The 19,782-nt window shown below is 37.0% G+C and overlaps 1 protein-coding gene across 1 annotated transcript in view; it reads left to right on the top strand.

Moving 5' to 3' along the window:
- Positions 1 to 18,497, top strand: part of ATP6AP1 (ATPase H+ transporting accessory protein 1) — a 48,323-nt gene extending 29,826 nt beyond the window's left edge. The window contains exons 7-10 of the mRNA XM_053978278.1: positions 5,325 to 5,566; positions 6,149 to 6,202; positions 12,820 to 13,057; positions 17,793 to 18,497. Coding sequence (XP_053834253.1) covers positions 5,325 to 5,566; positions 6,149 to 6,202; positions 12,820 to 13,057; positions 17,793 to 18,002 — 744 coding nt within the window. The 3' untranslated portion in view covers positions 18,003 to 18,497. The remainder of the gene's footprint in view (positions 1 to 5,324; positions 5,567 to 6,148; positions 6,203 to 12,819; positions 13,058 to 17,792) is intronic.
- The last annotated feature ends 1,285 nt before the right edge of the window (positions 18,498 to 19,782 follow it).

Below are 19,782 nucleotides of genomic sequence, written 5' to 3'. Positions count from 1 at the left end.
GGACAGGCCTGTGAAGAAGCAGATCTAGCCACGAATATGTGAGCTGATAGTGCAGATCGTGTTTGTGCATGGATGGATTTGGCCACTGAACTGAGCAGCGTAGTAAATACTGCGTTTTTTTTTTTTCTCTTCTAACAGAAGGTCTTGAAGTCCTTGCTCATGACTTGGGTAATCTCCACAAGTCACAGCAGTTCTATCAATTATAAAAGAGAACATTATGTTTTGCAGTGATATCATTATCTCTTACTGTAAGACATGCATTTGGACTTTAACATTTGTGTCCCAGCCTTGTTTTTGTGAAAAACTCTTGAGTTATGCAGAACATCAGATACAAGCTGAGTGTTACAGTTGCCAAGCCATTTGGCTTGCTGGTAGAAGTGTCCATGTTCAACAGGGAAGCCATCAGATACTAATGTGAGACAGTAAGGTTGGTCATATATGCAAGGCACTAAAATGATCGTAATCACTGTTAATAAATGAATGCACATTTCTGTGCATTCTTTTTTACCTGTTTCATCAGAGTAATAACAGAGATGGGAAATAGAGGTCGGTCAAGGATTCTTCTGGGAAAAATATCAATGTGCTATTGAAATTTATTCTGATGTCTTTTTTAGGCTTACAGTTGCAGTACAAATATGTAAAATAGGGTTGGAAAGGATCCTAAAGATCATCCAGTTCCAATCCCCATGCTATGAGCAGAAACACCTTCAAGCAGACCAGGTTGCTCTAAGCCCCGTCCAACCTAGCCTTAAACACTTCCAGATCTGAGGCAGCCACAAGTCAGCCTAGAGGGAAATTAAAAAACAAAATCCCAAAATGCTAGAAATCATAAAAATGTAAACAGTAAAATCTTTCAGAAATAAAGATAATTGGTAACTCTGCTTAATGTTCTAGATTTTGAAAGCTTAAAACACTGTTATGCTACAGTCTTCCACTGGCAGGTGAAAGAATGAAGTCCAATCAAATATATTTCTGTTTGCTGCATTTGTGATTTTGTAAATTTGACACCACAAAGAACATTTTTACAGTTATACCAGTTTCTAATGCTTACTTTTGAAATTGTTGACCTTTAGCAGTGAGATTGCCTGCATCACAGATTCGTGATACACTATCCTTCAGGAAAATTATGTATTAGCAGAAGTGGTGGTGATGCTATCCGTAGTGAGACCATGAGGCCATATCCAATAGAAAGTATGGAGGAAAACTGATCTGTTTGTGTGGGAAGGAATATTGAAATGATAATTTCAGAAAAAGCATTTGAAATGTGCTGTTACTTGGCTGGGATGTGAATGCTGAGCAGCTTCTGATATGCCACAGCCAAACCCCAGAAAGAAGCATGATCTGCCATTTTGCAGTACCCCTCCACTGAGCACATGACAGCCTCCTAGTGTCATTTTTTTAAAGGACATCTTGCAAAAAAAAAAAAAGATTTTGATGGTCCCTGTTAAAGCAAATTGAGAAAATGCAAGCATACAGTTCTTTCAGTATCCTGTGAAAAGAATTACAGTTGGTACATGATATGTGGATGCAGTTCCATCTACCAAACCCAAAATTCAGTTCAGATAAAAAGTATTTGTCATTGTCGTGTTATTGTAGCAGTTGCAGCACCTGGACCTTGGACCTTGCGCTTCATGATTTAGGGCATCATATGTGATCCAAAAAGATTCTTTGTCTTCATTTTTACAATGTATTTTGAACTCGTCTCTACATGCATTTCCTAAATATTTTCAGGTTCTTTTCTTCATTTGTGCTATGCTGTGCACTGCTAATAAGCAATATGTGGCTCTAATAGTGCACCTTTTTTTTTTTTTTTTTTAGTAGAAGCTAGGATTCTTGGGTAATTTTGCAATACTAACAACTGTCTTAATCAGGTTATGACTAAAACTGGAAAAATTGTCATTTGCCATCCAAGTCAGGTATATACAGAGAACAAACTGTAGTGCACAATGTAGTATGCATGTATGGACTAAACTAAGATACAGCCTAAAAGGAGGAAGGGAATGGACCCTTCTGCCTATTCACCTCCCTCCTTGAAAGTACAGAAATACCTTTTCAATAAGAGCAGCAATCCCACAGAGAGGATGTGGTCATAAGTCTATGCTGTTAGAAATGAAAAGGAGCAGCAAGCCCCACCAGGACAGTTTTCTTATTCTTGATGTGCACACTTTAACACAGCAATAAGAAGTCAAAAAAATAAAAGATGTGAAAGAAGACACAAGCATCTATTGAACTGATATTCAAAAATACCATGTTGTAACCAGTGTAAAATGTAATCTGTTTCTGTTGTTCATTGCCATTCATCATTTCAGCAAAGGAAAGTTTCATTTTCACAGTATTTTGTATGTTTCTCATATGTGTTTGCAACTATTTGATTTATATTTGTTTTCAACTAATTTGTAATTTCAAATGTATAAAATGGCCCCAAATATTTTTTCTTGTCACTAGCCACTTTGTTGGAAGAGGCAACAAAATTGTGGCAACAACAACAAAACGAGTAATTTTGGATGTAAGATCTGTTTGCTTTGAAAAAGATTTGTATGTTGGTGTATCAAATGTTCCCAGATCTGCTTCCTTTCTTGTTTTCAAGAGAAATGATTCTGAATTAGGAGGCTTGAAAATCAGATCAAAGGGAAGAAGTTTGTTCAGGCTACCTCTGTTGCAGGTTCAGTTAGTAATTACAGCATTCCATTGTGGTCTAGGAAAATGTAAATTCTTTGTTTTCTGTACCGTATTTAATCAGGTCTTGCTGTTGTTTACTGCATGACTGAGATCAAAAATGCCATTGATAAATTCAGAGAATAAGACAGTGATTCACACATCCCTCAGTTCAGATTAGGTGAAGGAGAAGAGCACACTGAACTGAGAATTAAATATGGTGTAATGATTGGCAACACTTCCATGACATATTCTTCCTAAATAATCTAATTTGATTTACAGTAATTCAGTGTAAATATAATCCATTTGTCAATGAAGTGTCTTGTAATTTGTAGTTTAGCATGAAATATATGACATCAGAGAATTATTTTGTTTTGGTAAGTTCATGTTTGTGCAGCAACAAAAGAAAAAGAAAATGTTCCTTAAACAGAGAAACAGGGACATAGTGGGGAAGCTCTCAGCTTCCCACTGGAGTTACCTGGAAGGAGCAACTGCTGTCCTCAGGTCTCAGTGGGTCCCAAGCTGGGCTGTTTCAGAGATCCTCCTTCCAGCCTGAAGACTAAGTTTTAAAACATCCCTCTTGATCTCAAGCATGCTTAATTCACAGAATCACAGAATATCTGAGTTGGAAGCAGATTGAGGGATCCCGTTAATGCTCACTTCCCCAAGTTTTGGCACACCATCTCATTGCTCATCACTGGACAGCCTGGTTTTGTTCCTTTCCCCCTTCCAAGCTCACTTAAAGCTTTGTCATCAAGCCTCACTAGCTCCTAGGCTAGAGCTCTTCTTCCCCTCTGAGACTGGTGCATCCTATCAGGTGTCACTGGACCATGTGTTGAGTAGATTATCCCATGGTCAACAAACGCAAAATTTTTCCACTGACACCAACCTTGGAGCCATGCATTGACCTGATGGATCTACCTATTCCTATCAAACTAGTGGATTTCTTTGCCTCTTGAAAGCCCTTCTTTCCAGGTTTACACTCTCTTGGTTCATATGCTTTCTGAGAGAGACAAGGGAATCTGTATGTGAGAGCCTCATGGCAAAGTACTTCTTAGAGAGCAATAGAATAAAGCTGTAGTCTTATAATTATATTTTAATAGCTTTCTTTTCATTTTAAGGTACTTCAACCTAATCCCAAAAGTTATCCCAGTCACAGTATCCAATGTAGCATTGTTTTTAGCTCTTAGCAGGTGGTTTTTAAAGCCCTCTTTAGATGATACATGGGGCCCACTTAGTAAAGTCAATAGTTAGACAGGATATAATTTAGACTTCAGCTTTTCCTCTCATTTTGAAATAAAATGATTACATTTCAGGAAAGTCTAAGGAAAGATTTAAAGTTTTATATCAAAAGTTGAATATTTTCTTTTGTTGTACCCTCTTATTTTAAAGAACATGGTATTCATTTAAAATAATGCTTCTTCTGATATATTTGAAAAGGCACTACTCTGAATTAAAAAGAAATTCATAAAGTATGCATGTATGGGAGGGGAAGATTGCCTTCTTCACTGGAGCATTTAGTCAAATGGTTTTAATGCAGCCCATTCTGCTTAATTGATAGAATGAGGTACCTGCAAAGACAAGCTGTAAATAACAGATGGCCCATAGCGTTTACAGAGCAGCTGTTCACATGACAAAGTCTTCTGGGGCTCCTCTCCACAAGCAGGTGATAAAGTGATACTATAGTCTCTGTTTCAGACTGGAAAATGGTCCTTAAGTGCCTTTAAACCCATGAAAAGTAGTTCTAGGCAATAGCTCCACATAATTACAGTTCTGGTCATCCTTGTAACCCTTGTGATGCCTTTCATTTCTTGTACCCTAAAGTTATACAAGGGTAGAGGCCACTTGTAGCATACAAGTTGTAAAGCTGACACAGGACTCAAAAATAAATGGAATATTCCAGATACGAATAGAGTAAGAAAAGAGGAGTAAGATAAGAACAAAATAAATGTGTTGTGTGATAAGGTAAGGTTGCTTTAATTGTTGATATCTGTGGGGCTGCTTTACTGAGGATACCCTGGGCACATTTTTTAAAAGCATTACCTACTAAATGGAATTCCTGGAAATATCCGAAAAGCAGATGTGTCTCTTGTAGGCTGATGTTCACCACATCAGCCAAAGGAGCGAAGATCTTCTTTTTCCAGAAGCCCTCAGAAGAGTCTAAAAATAAGCTTGCTGTAGCTAAGTAGACTGCTCTCATGCTTGTTAAAATGAAGACTGCAAAACCTGTTACTTTTACTTAAGGGAAGAGTGTTACTGAACTAGCAAGATGAAATTTTCTCATGATGTTATTGCAGAAAAAAAAAAGCTAATTTCTTTCACTATTTTCTTCTGGGAAAAAAAATTTCTTCTACCTGTTAGCACAAATGAATGCTACTATCTTAAGGCAGCACTACCAACATTGTTTTACATTCATTTGCCTAGCATCAGCAAATGTCAAAAAAAACATTTGCCTAGCATCAGTTTTCACATGTGGACACCTGGCCTTGGGAACCTAGGTTAACATTACCTCATTAGCCTCCACACCACCAGTTAAATAGACAGACAGTAACAACTATTGAGGTTGATTGAGGATTCAAGAAGAACTCATGGTACAGAATGGTGAAGGTCTGTTTTCAACTGAAATTACTCTTACAATGGGATGAATTGTTAATGTGTTTTTATTCCAGAGTTCTAGAAGAACTGATGTGGTGGCAGAATTAAGACGACAATTAATGGCTGCTGAGGAAGAAGAAAGTTTATCATATCCTCCTCTGAATATAACCACTGGAAATTATACATGCATCCTTTTTTATGCTAGTAATTTTAGCCTCAAAGCCAACAGTTCAGTTTTAATAGATTTGACAAATGCAACATTTTTAACACAGAATGTGGATATTTCTGCCTCTGAGTGCTCAGACAGCAACACAACGTGAGTAGCATAAGAAATTTCATATCATAATACATGTAATTCTGAAAACTTTCAGAAATATTACAATGTAAAATCAGTGCTATTTTAATTTTCTTCTTCTAAATCATCCAACATTTTTAAAAAATGTATTCTTAGAAGAAAAAAGACCACAAAAACTGTTCAGATGAGGCCTGTTATTGTCATGATTTTTTTTTCTTCTTATGTTCCCCACTTCCTTGTTTGTTTGTATTTGGTCCAAAGAGTTTCCCTGTGCCTGATCTCACAATCACAAAAATCTCCACTGACATTAATGAGACCATAATTTCATTCCCTTGAAGGGGAGTATTGCCAGTTACAAGGTAGTAACTCAGCTAGAAGTACATTAATGAAACATGATCTCTGTTTTCCTTTACTTTGAAGCACCTGCTCTTGGGTAAATAAAACCCTGGAAATATTTAGTCATATTTTTCTATGTACTGAACCTTTGCTATATGACTTTTGTAATTGCCTACTGATTTACAATATAACCCTCAAATTGAAATGTCACAATGATTTAATTAAAGCTGACTACTCTAACATTAAAAATCTGTTTCTTATTCTTAGACTGTCATTAAAATACACAAAACCAGTGAATGGAATCAGCAGCCTAGAGATAAGGTAACTTACGATTTATTTTAATTAGATCTTTTGTGGTTTACAATACCTGTTAATAAATTAGGAACAAAAATAGGGAAGAAATTAAATGAAAATATTTTTTAATTTATTATTTGCTTTCTCTTCTGAAGAGTCACGATGCGGGAAAACAATAGTACAGCCCTTGTACAGAAAATATATTATTACGCTCAGGTAAAGTTTTGAAAAAATATTGTAGGCAAACCTACATATTGTAAGGTACTGGTATATGCAGCTTCCTGTTTTACTAATGGGATCATTCCACAGTCCTCAGTAAATCTAACATTCCACAGTAAATCCACATTCCACAGTAAATCTAACTGTGATTTGCAAAGACTTTGAGGGGTTGAAATCTACCTGCATGGCCAGGGCTGGATTGAGTCCTAATGTGGATTGCCAGTGTGCTCTGTTAGTGCTAGCTTGTGGTTAATAAGGGGTGCAAAAATTTTTAGTCTTTACTACTCCATAGATGGCGACAAGACCATATTTCTCCTACCATGGCAAGAGGGAAGAAAAGCTAGGGAATTGAAAGACCAGGGAAGAAAAATCAAAGGGAGAATCATAGAATTGTTTACATTGAAAAATGTCTCTGTGATCATTGAATCCAATCTTTAACCCAGAGCTGCCAAGTCCACCACTAAACAATGTCCTAAGTGCAACATCTTTTAAATATCTTCAAGGATGGAGATTCAGCCACTTGCCTGGGGAACCTCTTCCAAGGTCTGGCAACCCTGTAACTGAAGAAATTTCCCCTAATATCTAACTTAAACCTCCCCGGTGCAATTCGAGTCCATTTCCTCTTGTTCTGTCCTCTTACTGGGAGAGGAAGCTAAACCCCACCTCACTAAAACCCCCTGTCACGTCGTTGTAGAGAGTGACAAGGTCCCCCTGAGCATCCTCACGTCCAGGCTAAACACCTCCAGCTCCCTCAGCCACACCTCGTGCCACAGGACGTGTGCTCCAGCCCCTTCAACAGCTTTGAGGTGCACCGGATTCGAGGCGTGACCTCATCAGTGCTGAGTGCAGGGTGACAATCACTGCCCACACTATTGCTGATAATGGCCAGGATGGGGTCAGCCTTCTGGCCACCTGGGCAGAGGCAGGGTCATGTTCAGCTGCTGTTGACCAGCACCCCCAGGTCATTTTCCACCAGGCATCTTTGCAGCCACTCTGTCCCTAGCCTGTGGTGCTGCCTGGGGCTGTTATGACCCAAGTGCAGGACTTGGTGTTGTTGAACCTCATACCATTGTCCCTGGCACATCAATCCAGCCTGTCCAGATGAATGCTCAAATGAATAAATACCATTATTTACACTGAGACAGAAATAGTTAAGATAAAAGGATCCCAGAAGAACTTGTGTTGAGGAGAGTCAGTGATGTGTTTGGAGTGGTATTCAGAGTGCATAGAGACACTTGTAGTCAGTATCAGAGATCATGACAGGTGGCAAAAAGCCAGACATACATCTCCCTTCTCCCTCAACCAGCTAGAGCTTTGTAAGAGAACATACTGTACAGATAAGATTGCTGTTAGTATAGTAACTTTACTTTTTTGACTATTGAAGTTACCGGCGTATAGGATCCCTGGGACTTGTCCTTGGTGGTGGTGTCAAGCATGCCCTGTCTCAGTAATGTAAATTATCAAAGAGACATGTATTTCCCTAAACACTATGGGGAATTAAGAAAATATTTTCCTTTGATCCCATTCAAAAGATACTGATCTCAAACTAAGACTCTACCAAAGTTGTATTTTTCCTTTTACTACAAGTCCCAAAATACCACTTTCTCTGGTGCTGCCCTGATGTTCTTGTCTGCTCTTGAGTGCTCCTATCCCACTCTGATAGAGACAAGCCCTCCAAAACACTGCTCTGATTCTCATTCTTCATCTTTGCACATCCTAGCACAAGTCTTGGCTGGTCTGCTGTAGTCTCTTTCTGTATGAATGAATGTGGTTGTCTCCTACATTTGTCCTGAATATGGCTATCCTCAGCATAATATCAACCTTTCTAGTAAAATTACAGTTCAAGAAAATAGTACAAATCACAAAGCATCCTATGGAACATGATACTGTGCTTCAAAACTAGTTAACAGCTAGATCTTAAAGGTGTTGTTTCTTTAGTAGTCAACAGGCTTCACTTAACTGTACAATGGCAAATTGCAAACCTTGAGACAGTACTGTAGAAACAAAATCCTTTGGCAGTTGAAATATTTATCTTAGATTTTGTTTTCTGACACTGACAGAAGATCAAATGTGATGTTAGTGCACCCATGGATTTAGTGAAGATTATTTAGAATTATGTTTAGTAGTCTATTAAAAACTTATGATTTTAATTAATTATTGGATAAAAAATTTAATGTGGTCATGAATCTGAGTTGCATCTGGAGAGAAGAAATTTGAAGCAACTCTGCAGACAAACTGTAATTTAAATGAAAATGCCAGTACAAAAGGTGAATGGTTCATGTTTTCTTTCTTTTTCAGGAAAATATTTTATATCCTTTGAGCCTGTTGTAGTAGAGGCAGAAATATTCACAAAGTCTTTCTTGACCTGTGCTTCTGCTTGAACACATTATATCTAAATACCAAAATGCATAAACAGCCCTTGAAGCTGGTATAAGAAACTCAGGCTCCACAATAGGTGAGGACTTTAAAAGAAAGCTCATGTAAGGTCTGTATGTTTTCATGCCAAGCAAGTAAGAATAGCATAGGCTGGCTGTGTTTTGCAGGAAAATTTGATTTATTCTACTGGGCCATGTGTGATCCAGGTTTTTAATATTTCTTCAGGGCAAATAAACACAAATATGTCTAAATTGATCAATTTTTATTTATGACACAGGTGCTTAGAAATATAAAATGGAATAGAGGAAGAATGTAGGGAGTAGCTTCCAGGGTAGCCATTTCTTGGACCTTCACTTATGCATTGGCCTGTGTGTGGGAGCTAGAGACTGACTGCTTTTTTGCTTTTTTTCCCCTCTCCCCTTAACTTATTAAACTGTCTTTATCTCGACCCACAAGGTTTTTCTCTTTCTATTCTCCCCCCTGTTTTGTTGAACAAGGGGAGTGAGCAAACAGCTAAATGTGTGCTTGACTGCCAGCTGGTATCAACTCATAACAGCTCAGAGCCTTTATAAATTAACAATAGTTCTGAAGACTCACCTGATTATCTTTAGTTTTCTGTTGGATTGTCACTTGATGGGACAATGGTGTCATTTTAGGCCTCTGTTAGGTACCATAATACAGCAGTACATGCTGTATAATGCAAATAATAAGATACATGGAACAGAACCAGAACAAGCCATTGACTTTTTTCATGATTTGCTAACACTTTATTCACCTTGTGTATCTTCTAAAATCCATAGAGATATGTTGCAACCTCTGTTTTCCCCTTCTGGTTCATTTTGATTTGATTTCTTTTTCAAGATTACACCTTGGTAAGATCATGGTCTGCCTTAACAAGCAGGACACAAGCAGGGCTGAGAGGTGGAAGGAACAGGGCTGAGAGCCACAACTGCACTTTTTGCCACTGTAAAGGCTTTTTATTTAAGTCTAGGATAGCATATCTTTAAAGTGACTCCAGAGAGGACCATGTTCAAGTAGCTCAGTTTATTCTTCAATAATTTCAGCAGCATGAGCAGGATCCAAAGGCTGCCCCCCTTATCAACAGCAGTCTGTGCCCACGTACAGAGCAGCTGGTCACATCCCACCTCCCACTGACAGCTGCAACTGCTGCTTCATCCTGTGCACACACACACAGCTGGCACCTCCCTCTCACTCCCTCTAGCAAGAGCTACAGTCTCACTCATCCTCCTGCACTTGCACTGGGAGATGAGCTGTAAAGGAGTGGTTATAGAGTGTTGTTGTGATAGTGTTAGGAAAGTAAGGCACTGCTGCAGCAGGAGTGGGAGCAGTGGGCAGTAGTCCTTTGCTGGAAGAAGCACCATCTCAGTTCTCTCATAAACTGATCCAACCATTCAAGCACTTATCTGTCATTTCCTCTGGAAAAAAGTGTCAAAGAGAATGGGAGTGCAGAACATTAGTATTCCAAACTTACATTGATACATACTTGACTACTGTTGTTGCTCAGTGTATAGAACAGAACAGAACTGATCCAAAAAAAGGTCTTTTAAACTCTTTTGCTTAACAGTTGTGTTTCTCTTTGAGTATTTGAAACAGTAACTCTAGCTATCTTCTGCTTCAGAAATACCTCTGCTTGTAATGATTAGCCACATGAGACATGATCAGTGGTGGTGGCATTCAGAGGTCATACAGTTATATGGCACAAAGGGAGCCTGGCCCATGACCAGGAATTTTTTGTGCCACCATACATAAAGTACATAATGTCTCTAATGTACATAATTGTCTCTAATGTTTAACACGAACATTTCCTCAAGAAGCCAAGGTACTTTCCATTCTGCAGATAAAACCTTTGTTCTCTCTCTGCTCTGTATCATTAATTTGTTATAATATGTTCTATTTGCTGTCTACTCATTTGAGAAAATGTTAAAGCAATTAAGTAATTCTGTAGATTTTTGTTGTTTGAATGCCTTTTTTTCTTGCAATTTAATGAACTATAGTTGTACTCATTACCAGTTAAGTGTGTGCTTGTTGGAGGCTGTTCACTGTTAGTTGTTTGGAAAAATGCTAAGGATAACAGCCTTCATTACTAAGTTAACTGTGCTCAACTAGTTAACTAATTAGAATGTTAATTCTCATAAGTCTGCAAGTAACACAACATTTTAGTCTTTGGTGTAATGTGTAGAGACAGCATTCCCTTCAAAGTCATTTTGGAGTGTGCTCACATACATAGCCTTCTAAAAGTTTTTATTCATTTGGTCAGTTTAAAAGGAATTTCCTTCTTTACCACTTTTCTCATTTAATCAGCAAAAGTACAGACCACACCCAGCCTCTGTGGTTTTCATAAACATTTAAGTAATCTTCTCTGTGTTTATAAGTGGCATTCAGCTAGTGCCTACAGCATTGCTACTAGGGGCACCATGGAAATTCTGTTCAGATTGTACTGTACATCAGGAAAATGTTCCTTTCTTCTAGCAATAATATCAAGATTTTAATTTTGTAACTATATAAGAACAGAATATTTTCTATATATATTTGTAAATGTGGACTGGATGGAATTCTTTTTTTTTTATTATTTTTCACTGATGCTTGCAGCTCAATGTTTTATGGGTAGAACTGTTCAGGCTTAAAACATAAAGAATGCCATAAGACAAAATATCCTTGTCTCACTTCAATGACACTGTGTTCTGGAATTCCTTCTGAGCATTTTGAAACTCTTGAGGTTTCTGAACTTACATGAATCAAAAGCCACTGATTATTAGTATATATTTTTTAAAAAAGCATCATTTGTGGTTAGATTCTATGCTGTGTAGCTGACACAATATTGAAAGTAGCTAATTTGAACAAACAAGCAACATTCTACAGAGAGAGTATTTTCTCTGTATACATATACCCTACAGAACATAAAATAATCTATATTGTGCCTCATTTAAGATGACTATACTATTTTTTTGAACCAATCATAATTGCATCTAAGTTATTGCTTCAAATTTTAAAGTCAACGTACAGTGTTAACCATTGTGGATAGACATATTAAATTATTTCATTTTGAAGCAAGTCTTATGTATTGATAAATAGATTTCTCTTCTCAATCTTTCGTGCTTTCCAATAATCAAAAGAAATCATTAGCAAACTATGTAGAGATACACATGCAGAGACCAAGTAGGGTTAAAGGGGAAAGGCTTATAATTTGCACTAAGGGGAAAGGCTTATAATTTCCTTATGAAATAGCTTGAATGCTTAAAACTGTATAAAAAGTGGTAAAGCGTAGCACATAGTCCTGATCTGTAAAGGATCAGAATGTACTTCTGGATGTCTGGATGTTCTCAGTTATGTCTGTTGGGAGCTGTTCAGACTGCATTGGTAGTAATATAAATTCCATTATTATAAACTGCTGCAATACCACACATACACAGATGTTTTCAAAATAAGAAAATAGTTTTTTGTGCCTAGCCTACTTCAAATTGTGAAACTAGAGCTGACAATCCCTCCTGACCCACCAGTGAGAGAGAGATCTGTCTACTATGCCAAACTCAGACCTTTGCAAAGGAAATTGCCATTTAGGCATTTGAGCCAAGAAAGAATTGCAATGATAAATTAGAATGGCTATCATGCCGATACCTGTCATAAAAGCAATTTTCCAAAAATCCCATAAAATGTTTATTCAGAGCCACTGCAGTCTTGCTGACACTTTCTCAGCTTCGCCTCCATTTATTATAAGCTGTTGGTAACTGATGAAATACAGCACTGGCAGAGGCCCTTGAAGAATGAAACTGCATTTGCTTCTTGCCTGCCACAGCTATAGAAAGCTGTGCTTGTGAGGTGAAACCCTAAGCAGTAAACACATTCACAGGACCTCTTCACTTAGAACAGTCTTAATGACATGGGAGGCCATGTCATCTTCAGCTGTGATGTTTGCAGCCAGCAACAGTGAACCGTTATCTGTTACTTTAGCTGTTACTTTACCAAATGTATATTAATTTTTTCCTTCTAACCTTTTGACTTTTTGTTTTTGTTCTCTGTTGTGTTTCTAGGTTTTTAATGACCAACAAGTTCTATGAAGTCTCGGCTAGAAGATGGTCCACTTTAGATTCAGTTGAGATTGTACAAGATGGAGAAAAGTTAGCTAAATTTAATGTTTCTGGCATCTCTGCCCCTGCAGAGTATTCATTTCATTGTCAGCTGGTGGGAACAAGCAATCTCTATCCTGCAAGGCTGGTTCCATCCAACAGTGAGGCAAAAAATTGGGATGTTTTCATTTCCAAGTTGCAAGTGAGTATGCGTTGCCATTTCAGAGGTAACTCCAAGAACTATTACTTGCTATTGTAGGAGGTGAATGACACACATTCATAATGCCTTTACTTTCATTCCAGCCTGAGGGAAAACATAAAAGAAAAGCTGTTCCCCTAGGTGAGCTATTCAGTAGAGGGGTAAAAAAGATGCCAGTTGCTGAACAAGGAAAACATGAAAGCAGAGCTTTAAAAAACAAAACTATGAAGTTGTCCACAGAAAGAAAACCCAATTAAACCAAATGCGCTTAATCAGGCAAAGAATGGCTAAGTCCTCATGCCTGCTTAATGAATTGGGCTGCTCTTGGAAACAGGGGCCTCTCAGGTGGGTGCCTTTATGCTGCTAACTTTGTTTTTATTTGATTTCTTGGTGCTTTGTTTACCTAGGAAAGTACAGCTTAGCGTGGCTGCTTTTTTCAGTGACATGGACTGTCTACTCCTGCAGATAGAAACAAAGCCCAGTGCAATTAGATTTACTGGGAGGTTTGTCATGGACTTCGATCAGGAACGGTACTGGTTCCTGCATGACCCAGAAGGAAAGCAGATGGCTTTTTTTGAATGACACATAGCTTTTCTGCATATTTAGTAGTAGTTAAGACTACATATGTGAGGTGTAGATGATTATACCTTTACTACTTTGAGCTTTGCTCTTGACTTAAGAGAAGCATAGCAACATTTATATCTTAAAACAATATTGCACTAAGGGATCTCTTTGATGAAAGAGATCTTGAAAATAATAGGAATAATTCCAAACTATACTCTATTTGTCAAACATGAGCTAACTCCATGAAAACTGGATATAAATGCTGATATAATTGTATTTATAATTTTGATAACAAACCAAATCTCAATAATCTGACTCCAGACTTGACACTTCTGCTTAAGCAATGGAAATCTCACAGAAAGAGCATTGGTGCTTAGATTTATTTTCCACACATTCCAGTATCAAGTCTCACGGTTTTTTGAGAAACAATGTTGCAATACATACCAAAGTTGTGAAGGTTCCTTATGATGTTATGTTTTTGTAAAGGCCTGAAAATACCATAGTTCATGCAACTGTACTTTGCCTAGGAAACTCTTTGGAGTTAGGCTTTCACATCACTAAGATATGAAAGGACATGACCTATGAAATTACAAAGTGTGTACTTACCGCCTAACTTTTCTGTCAGTTTCTATATGCACTGATATTACTGCCTTCTTAAAGTTTAAATAGGCCTTGCTCCAACTTTAGTAGGCATCCTTTCATTGTGGTCTTAACCAAGAGTAGAAGTAGTGGTTTCCCACCTTCCTTATTGATTTGGAACAGCAGCTGCTTCCACTGCTCAGACAACAGAAACTCCAGTTCCTCTTGAGAAAGGGCTTTTTCTTTGATCAAATCCTAAACATAGAACACAACCTGAAAAGTCCCAGTCTAATAGTCTTCTGTGGTGTGAGAAAAGAAAACAGAAGGTCACCATTCTGGGTTCATTTCCAAGTTCTATCTGACCTAGATCATACTTTTCCAGGTATCCACTGATACATACTGAAAGGTATGTAATCTTTGTTATTGCATAAGGTTTAGAAACCCCCCAACTCTATTGCATGGTGAAAAAAGCATGTGGGATGTGCTCAGTAGTTGCAGCCAGCACAAAATCTTGTTGCTGAAACTGAGAAACATGATTCTCATGTCAATGTTATGCAATGAGTTAGAAACCAGGATCTAATGCCAATCAAACTGGCACAATTGCACTTTGCAATGCTGGGTCCTGGAAGCTGAATCACAGTAATAGAGGGAGAATGGCAGCTGCACAGGGAAGCCTTGCATAGTTTTTTCCTAGGCAAGGTTGAACAGGTGTAGCCTTTAACTTCAGATCTGGAGCTGCCTCACTCACTACTATCTAAAAGAAGCTCTGTAGGATGCTGGCTAGGCATGGCCACAGCCTAGGATGTCACCATACCTCTGCAGAGCACCAAAACTGCTCTGGGTTTGGTGGGGGTTTTGCTGGTTGTTGTTGCCACAGGAATGGTTGTTCTACCATGATACCTTTTGTGCTTTTGAGGATCTCATATTTTTCAATGAAATTAAAGTGGAGGCTGCCACCAAAAGCACTGCTTTTCTTTAGTATGTGTGGTACAGAAGTACTTTGAAACCCATGAAAAATTGCCAAAAAAATCAAAATCAAGAATATTTTGAATCTTTGTAGCTAAAATATCTCAAAGTTGAAAAATTAGAAGTTTGGTGTGCAGTAAAGAGCCATAGACCCAGCATATTTTACTTGAAGTTTTTGTCAAAGGCCATATAATGAGAAATCTACATTCAAAAATATTTTAAAAATAACAGTAAATACAGACTTGTATAATCAAGACAAATGACTGGTCTAAACACCAAAATCAAAAGTTCCAAAGACAAAGGCCTGTATACAAATGACTTTTGCATTCATAAATATTAGAGAACCACATGTAAGTATTTTTAACTCTTCTATATATGCTGCTAAGATTCTCATTTTTTTGCCTGGTATCTAACACCCCCACAGAAATGATAAAGCTTCAGAAAAACAATAAAATAACCTGGCATATTCTTAATCTCCTTCCTGAAAGTAGACATAGCATTTTAGGAATGTACAATCGAATCTTTCACCTAGATGGTTCAATAAGCATAATGCTGTTTAAAAAAAATATACATATAAGACCACTAGAATTGAAATAATAAATGTCAGTATTTCTGGCTCTAAATCAGAAGTGGCAAAGCCCTTCTAAACTGAATATTTCTGTTAAGTACTTCAGAGAGTCCTTGTAAGTGTGGTAGGAAATGTGTATTGTTTTCCAGAATTTCAATCCATTTTTGGGAACACAAATGACATAAATCATCACCTTCTGTCTGTTTTTATTGTCAATAAGTCTTTCAGGCCACATTTCATGACTCCTATTCACATTCTCACTTTTGGTCAAAGCAGTGGCTTAACAAGCAAAGGCTTTTGCAGTCATGTATTCTCTAAAGCGGTGCAAATAGTCGTCCAGCCTTGCAGCTTATGTTCACTAATCCTGCTTTAATCAGAAGTCTGAGTACCTTTGGTGAAAGCAGACAGTCTTTGTGAGTTAGCTACCATGATTTGACTTGGAAAGATTCTTCTAAAAGGTTGAATTGCTAAAATTGTCTTCACATCCACATTATCTTAAGAGCCTCTAGTTCCTCACATAACATTACTTTTATTAATCACCATTCTGGAAGGTACAGACATTGTTTATAGCACACATATTACATAAAATTTAGGGACCTGAGCCATGGCTGAATGCAAACCCAGAGTGTTTACTGGTGTATTTGTTGCATGGTAGATTTGTTAAGTTTGTACCAACACCTTTCCTAGGAAATACAAACTCTTTTATTACCACAAATAAACTCAAGCTTTCCATTTATTTTATTGTAAATCATGGAATAATCATGGTGTGGGAACACATAAAAGTAGAAATCCATGATCTTCTGCTTTCTTGCTTATTGCTGGATGAGAAAAGTGATTTAAATAAAATAATCCTCTTTTAATTTAATTTGATAATATTTTATGGAAAACAGTAATTTTTAAAATGTCATTTTTTTACTAGTGGGTTCATGATATTTGGAGCTTTCCTTGCACACCCATTTCAAAAATTCTGTAAATGTATAAGAATCCCAGTCTTAATTTGTTTTTATAAAATTATTTATGAATGAATCAAAACGAATCAGATTAATTCTTTCCTTCCTCTTCTTCCACCAGTTTTGTTCCTTTCCTTGTAAAGGAATCAGTGCTTATGCCATTATGTGCATGTTTGTAGATGGGGGATTGTCTTCCCTTTCTTCATAGTTTTCTGATCCTTTGATTGGTTTGAAGAAAATTTCTAGGAAGTCAGTGGTCTCAAAGGCATTCCGTTTGTTGATATTTTTGAACAACTGGGGTTTAGACAGAGAATATATTTCCAAATTGGTTGATTTTTCTGAGGAAAATAATATGGTCGGAGGACAGTGGCAGACATTGGGAATTCAAATCAGAGATATTACAAACTTTTCTAACTGCTGGAAAAGTTTATATAGATTTTATAAATTAATAGACAACACATATCCCATACCTCAATAAAGCAAACATTTCCTTCTGTTTTGAGTCTCTGAATTCCAAGGAGGGAGGAAGAAAGATTTCACAACTTTTTTCTCCTTGAACTCTCACTAAAACTCAGCCAAAAAATGTCATCTTTATTAGATGTATTTTAAAATAGGTTCAAGGAATTTTTTAAGTCAAGGAGCTATTAGCTAAAACTCTCAGACTATTTCAACAAATCTCGTGATCTGAGGAGCCTTAACTCTCATGCCTTTGAGTGCTTTAAGTTTCCTGGTTCTGAAGTGGTCATAGATCTGATGATCAGGGAATACTGATAATACCGATTATGTGAATACTGAATACTGATCAGAATACAGTGAATGCAGAATACTGACCACATGTCCCCTCTGGGACATTACTTCTAAAAGTAATAAAAATTTCTGAAATGGGGAACCTACTTCTTACCAAAGAAATGGATTCTACATCTTTAATTTCCTGCGTGAAAAGGAGATCTGGAAAACTGTTTTGCAGAGAATTTTGTTCTCACTCTTTTTTTAATGGGCAGAAAGTATGATTGATAGTTAAAAGATGTGGGTTTTTGTAATTACTACATATATCCTGAAAGTAAAGACTATGCTTAATTGCACTCATCTATCTACCTTTCCTCATTTTCAGATTCAAGGCTTCAACATTATAAACAACCAGTTTTCCTATGCAAGTGACTGTGCAGGTTTCTTCACTCCTGGAATTTGGATGGGCTTGGTGACATCTATAATTTTACTGTGGATCCTGACCTATGGAATCCATATGGTCATGCAGCTCACAACAAACAGCAGATTTGATGATCCCAAAGGTCCAGCTCTATCAGTTCCTCAGACAGAATAGCCGTGGATTGACTTAATGCCACTGTGGCTTTTGCCGGTCTGATGTTTATGATTTTTATAACCTTTTTACTTCATAATATGTTTAACTTAAAAAGATATCATAGGAAAAGCAGATAATTAAACTACATATAAAAATGATCCTTGTGTTTGGCAACAATAATAATTCTGTTATTATGATCATTTGTTAACAACTTTTTGTGTTAAGGTTCTAAAGTGAGACTCTGGAGGTTATTACTCTCTCTGGCTATTAGAAAGACCATTAAAAACTTCCTTCAGATCAGCTTCTATTGGCAAAGAAAACATACCAAAACACAGATAATTGGGAAGGATAAAATATTTGATGATAAACTATATATTGAAAAAAATGGTCTCTTTAAAGGCTCTTTATTGTCATGATGATGCTACATCTTAAGAAATTTTAAGTGTGTTTTGAATTTTTTTCTCTTGAGTAAAACATCCAGAAATGTACAGAACTAATAAAGTATAAATCACTAAATGAATGGCCCTGAGAAGTCTTTTCAAAATACATCACTTTGTTCAGATGTGGTATCACAAAGGAGAGTGGGTAGATTAAGGTTTAGCTTCCATCTACTGTTATCTAATGCTTGTGAGAATTATGTTGAGTAACGCTGACTTGTGTTTGCTTTAGCAATGGACAGCTGATGGGAGGTCAGTCAGTGACAGATAGGTCCTTGTCCAAACTGATCACAAAATTAGATTTGGTGTCAGGGCAATGAATGCAAATTTTCAAGTTGAGAACCTATTATGATTGAATGTGCTGGTGCAGACAGCATCTTAACAGAGATAAGGTAGTTTTCTTAGCCTCCTCCATTTTCCAGGCAACTTTGGAAAAGTTATGAAGTTCACAAAAAAAAAAAAGGAAAAATAATATAGAAAATCATTAGAAGCACTGTGTCAATGTACTGTTTAAGTCTGAGCATTTTACGGTTATCTCAGTGCTTCTAGAAGCCTGAAAACGTTCATTGTGTTCTGTGTTCTTCTGCAATTAATACAAACACTGCATCTTCTAATTGGGTAATCTGATTATGGAATGAATTACTAAATTTTATGTAGAACTGGGAAAACATAAAATGCAATGATAAAATGGAAAAAAATGGTAAAAATAAGACTTTTATTCTTTCTTTTGGAACATTTTTATGACTGTGCATGTTCAATTAGTAGTTAAAACCCCCCCAGAATATAATTTTGACAAAATTACATTCATTAAATGAGAAAAATTCTAACTTTTCTGATCTTGATCCATGTCATAGTACAATGATACAGAGGAAAGGCAGGTAGAATCAACTATTTATCTAGACAGACTATAGTTTCTATCCATCATTTCTGGGTGTCACGCTTTTATTATGTGGTCCAAAAAGTAGATTAAATGCTGTCTGAAGCTATTCCTTCTGAATCATTCAATCCTGACCTGGAAAACAAAACAAAAGTGTCATGTAACTAGCAGAGGTGTCTCCTGTGCTGTAATATTTTTCTGAAATGCTTTTCTGAACCTCAAAGAATGCATTTGATCTACACAGAACCTCTGTGATAGAAAGGCATATTTTCTTTGCACAAATTAGTTGCCAGGAGACAACTGGACTTGTTCTATTAATTCTCCCTTCAAAGCAAGTTGTATGAATGTGACGACAGAAAATTGACATAATAGTCATGTAACTATAGCTAGAAGAGGGAAATGCTATGCAAAGGACTTGATTCATAGAAAACAGCTTTCTTAGGACTTTTATCAAACTTCAGTAAAATTTGGAAAAGATTTTGTTCAA

This window comes from Vidua macroura, chromosome 5 (assembly GCF_024509145.1).
Source record: "Vidua macroura isolate BioBank_ID:100142 chromosome 5, ASM2450914v1, whole genome shotgun sequence".
Taxonomy (NCBI): Eukaryota; Metazoa; Chordata; class Aves; order Passeriformes; family Viduidae; genus Vidua; species Vidua macroura.
Note: the sequence above shows the minus strand (reverse complement) of the source record. Positions and strands in the feature narration are given on the sequence as shown.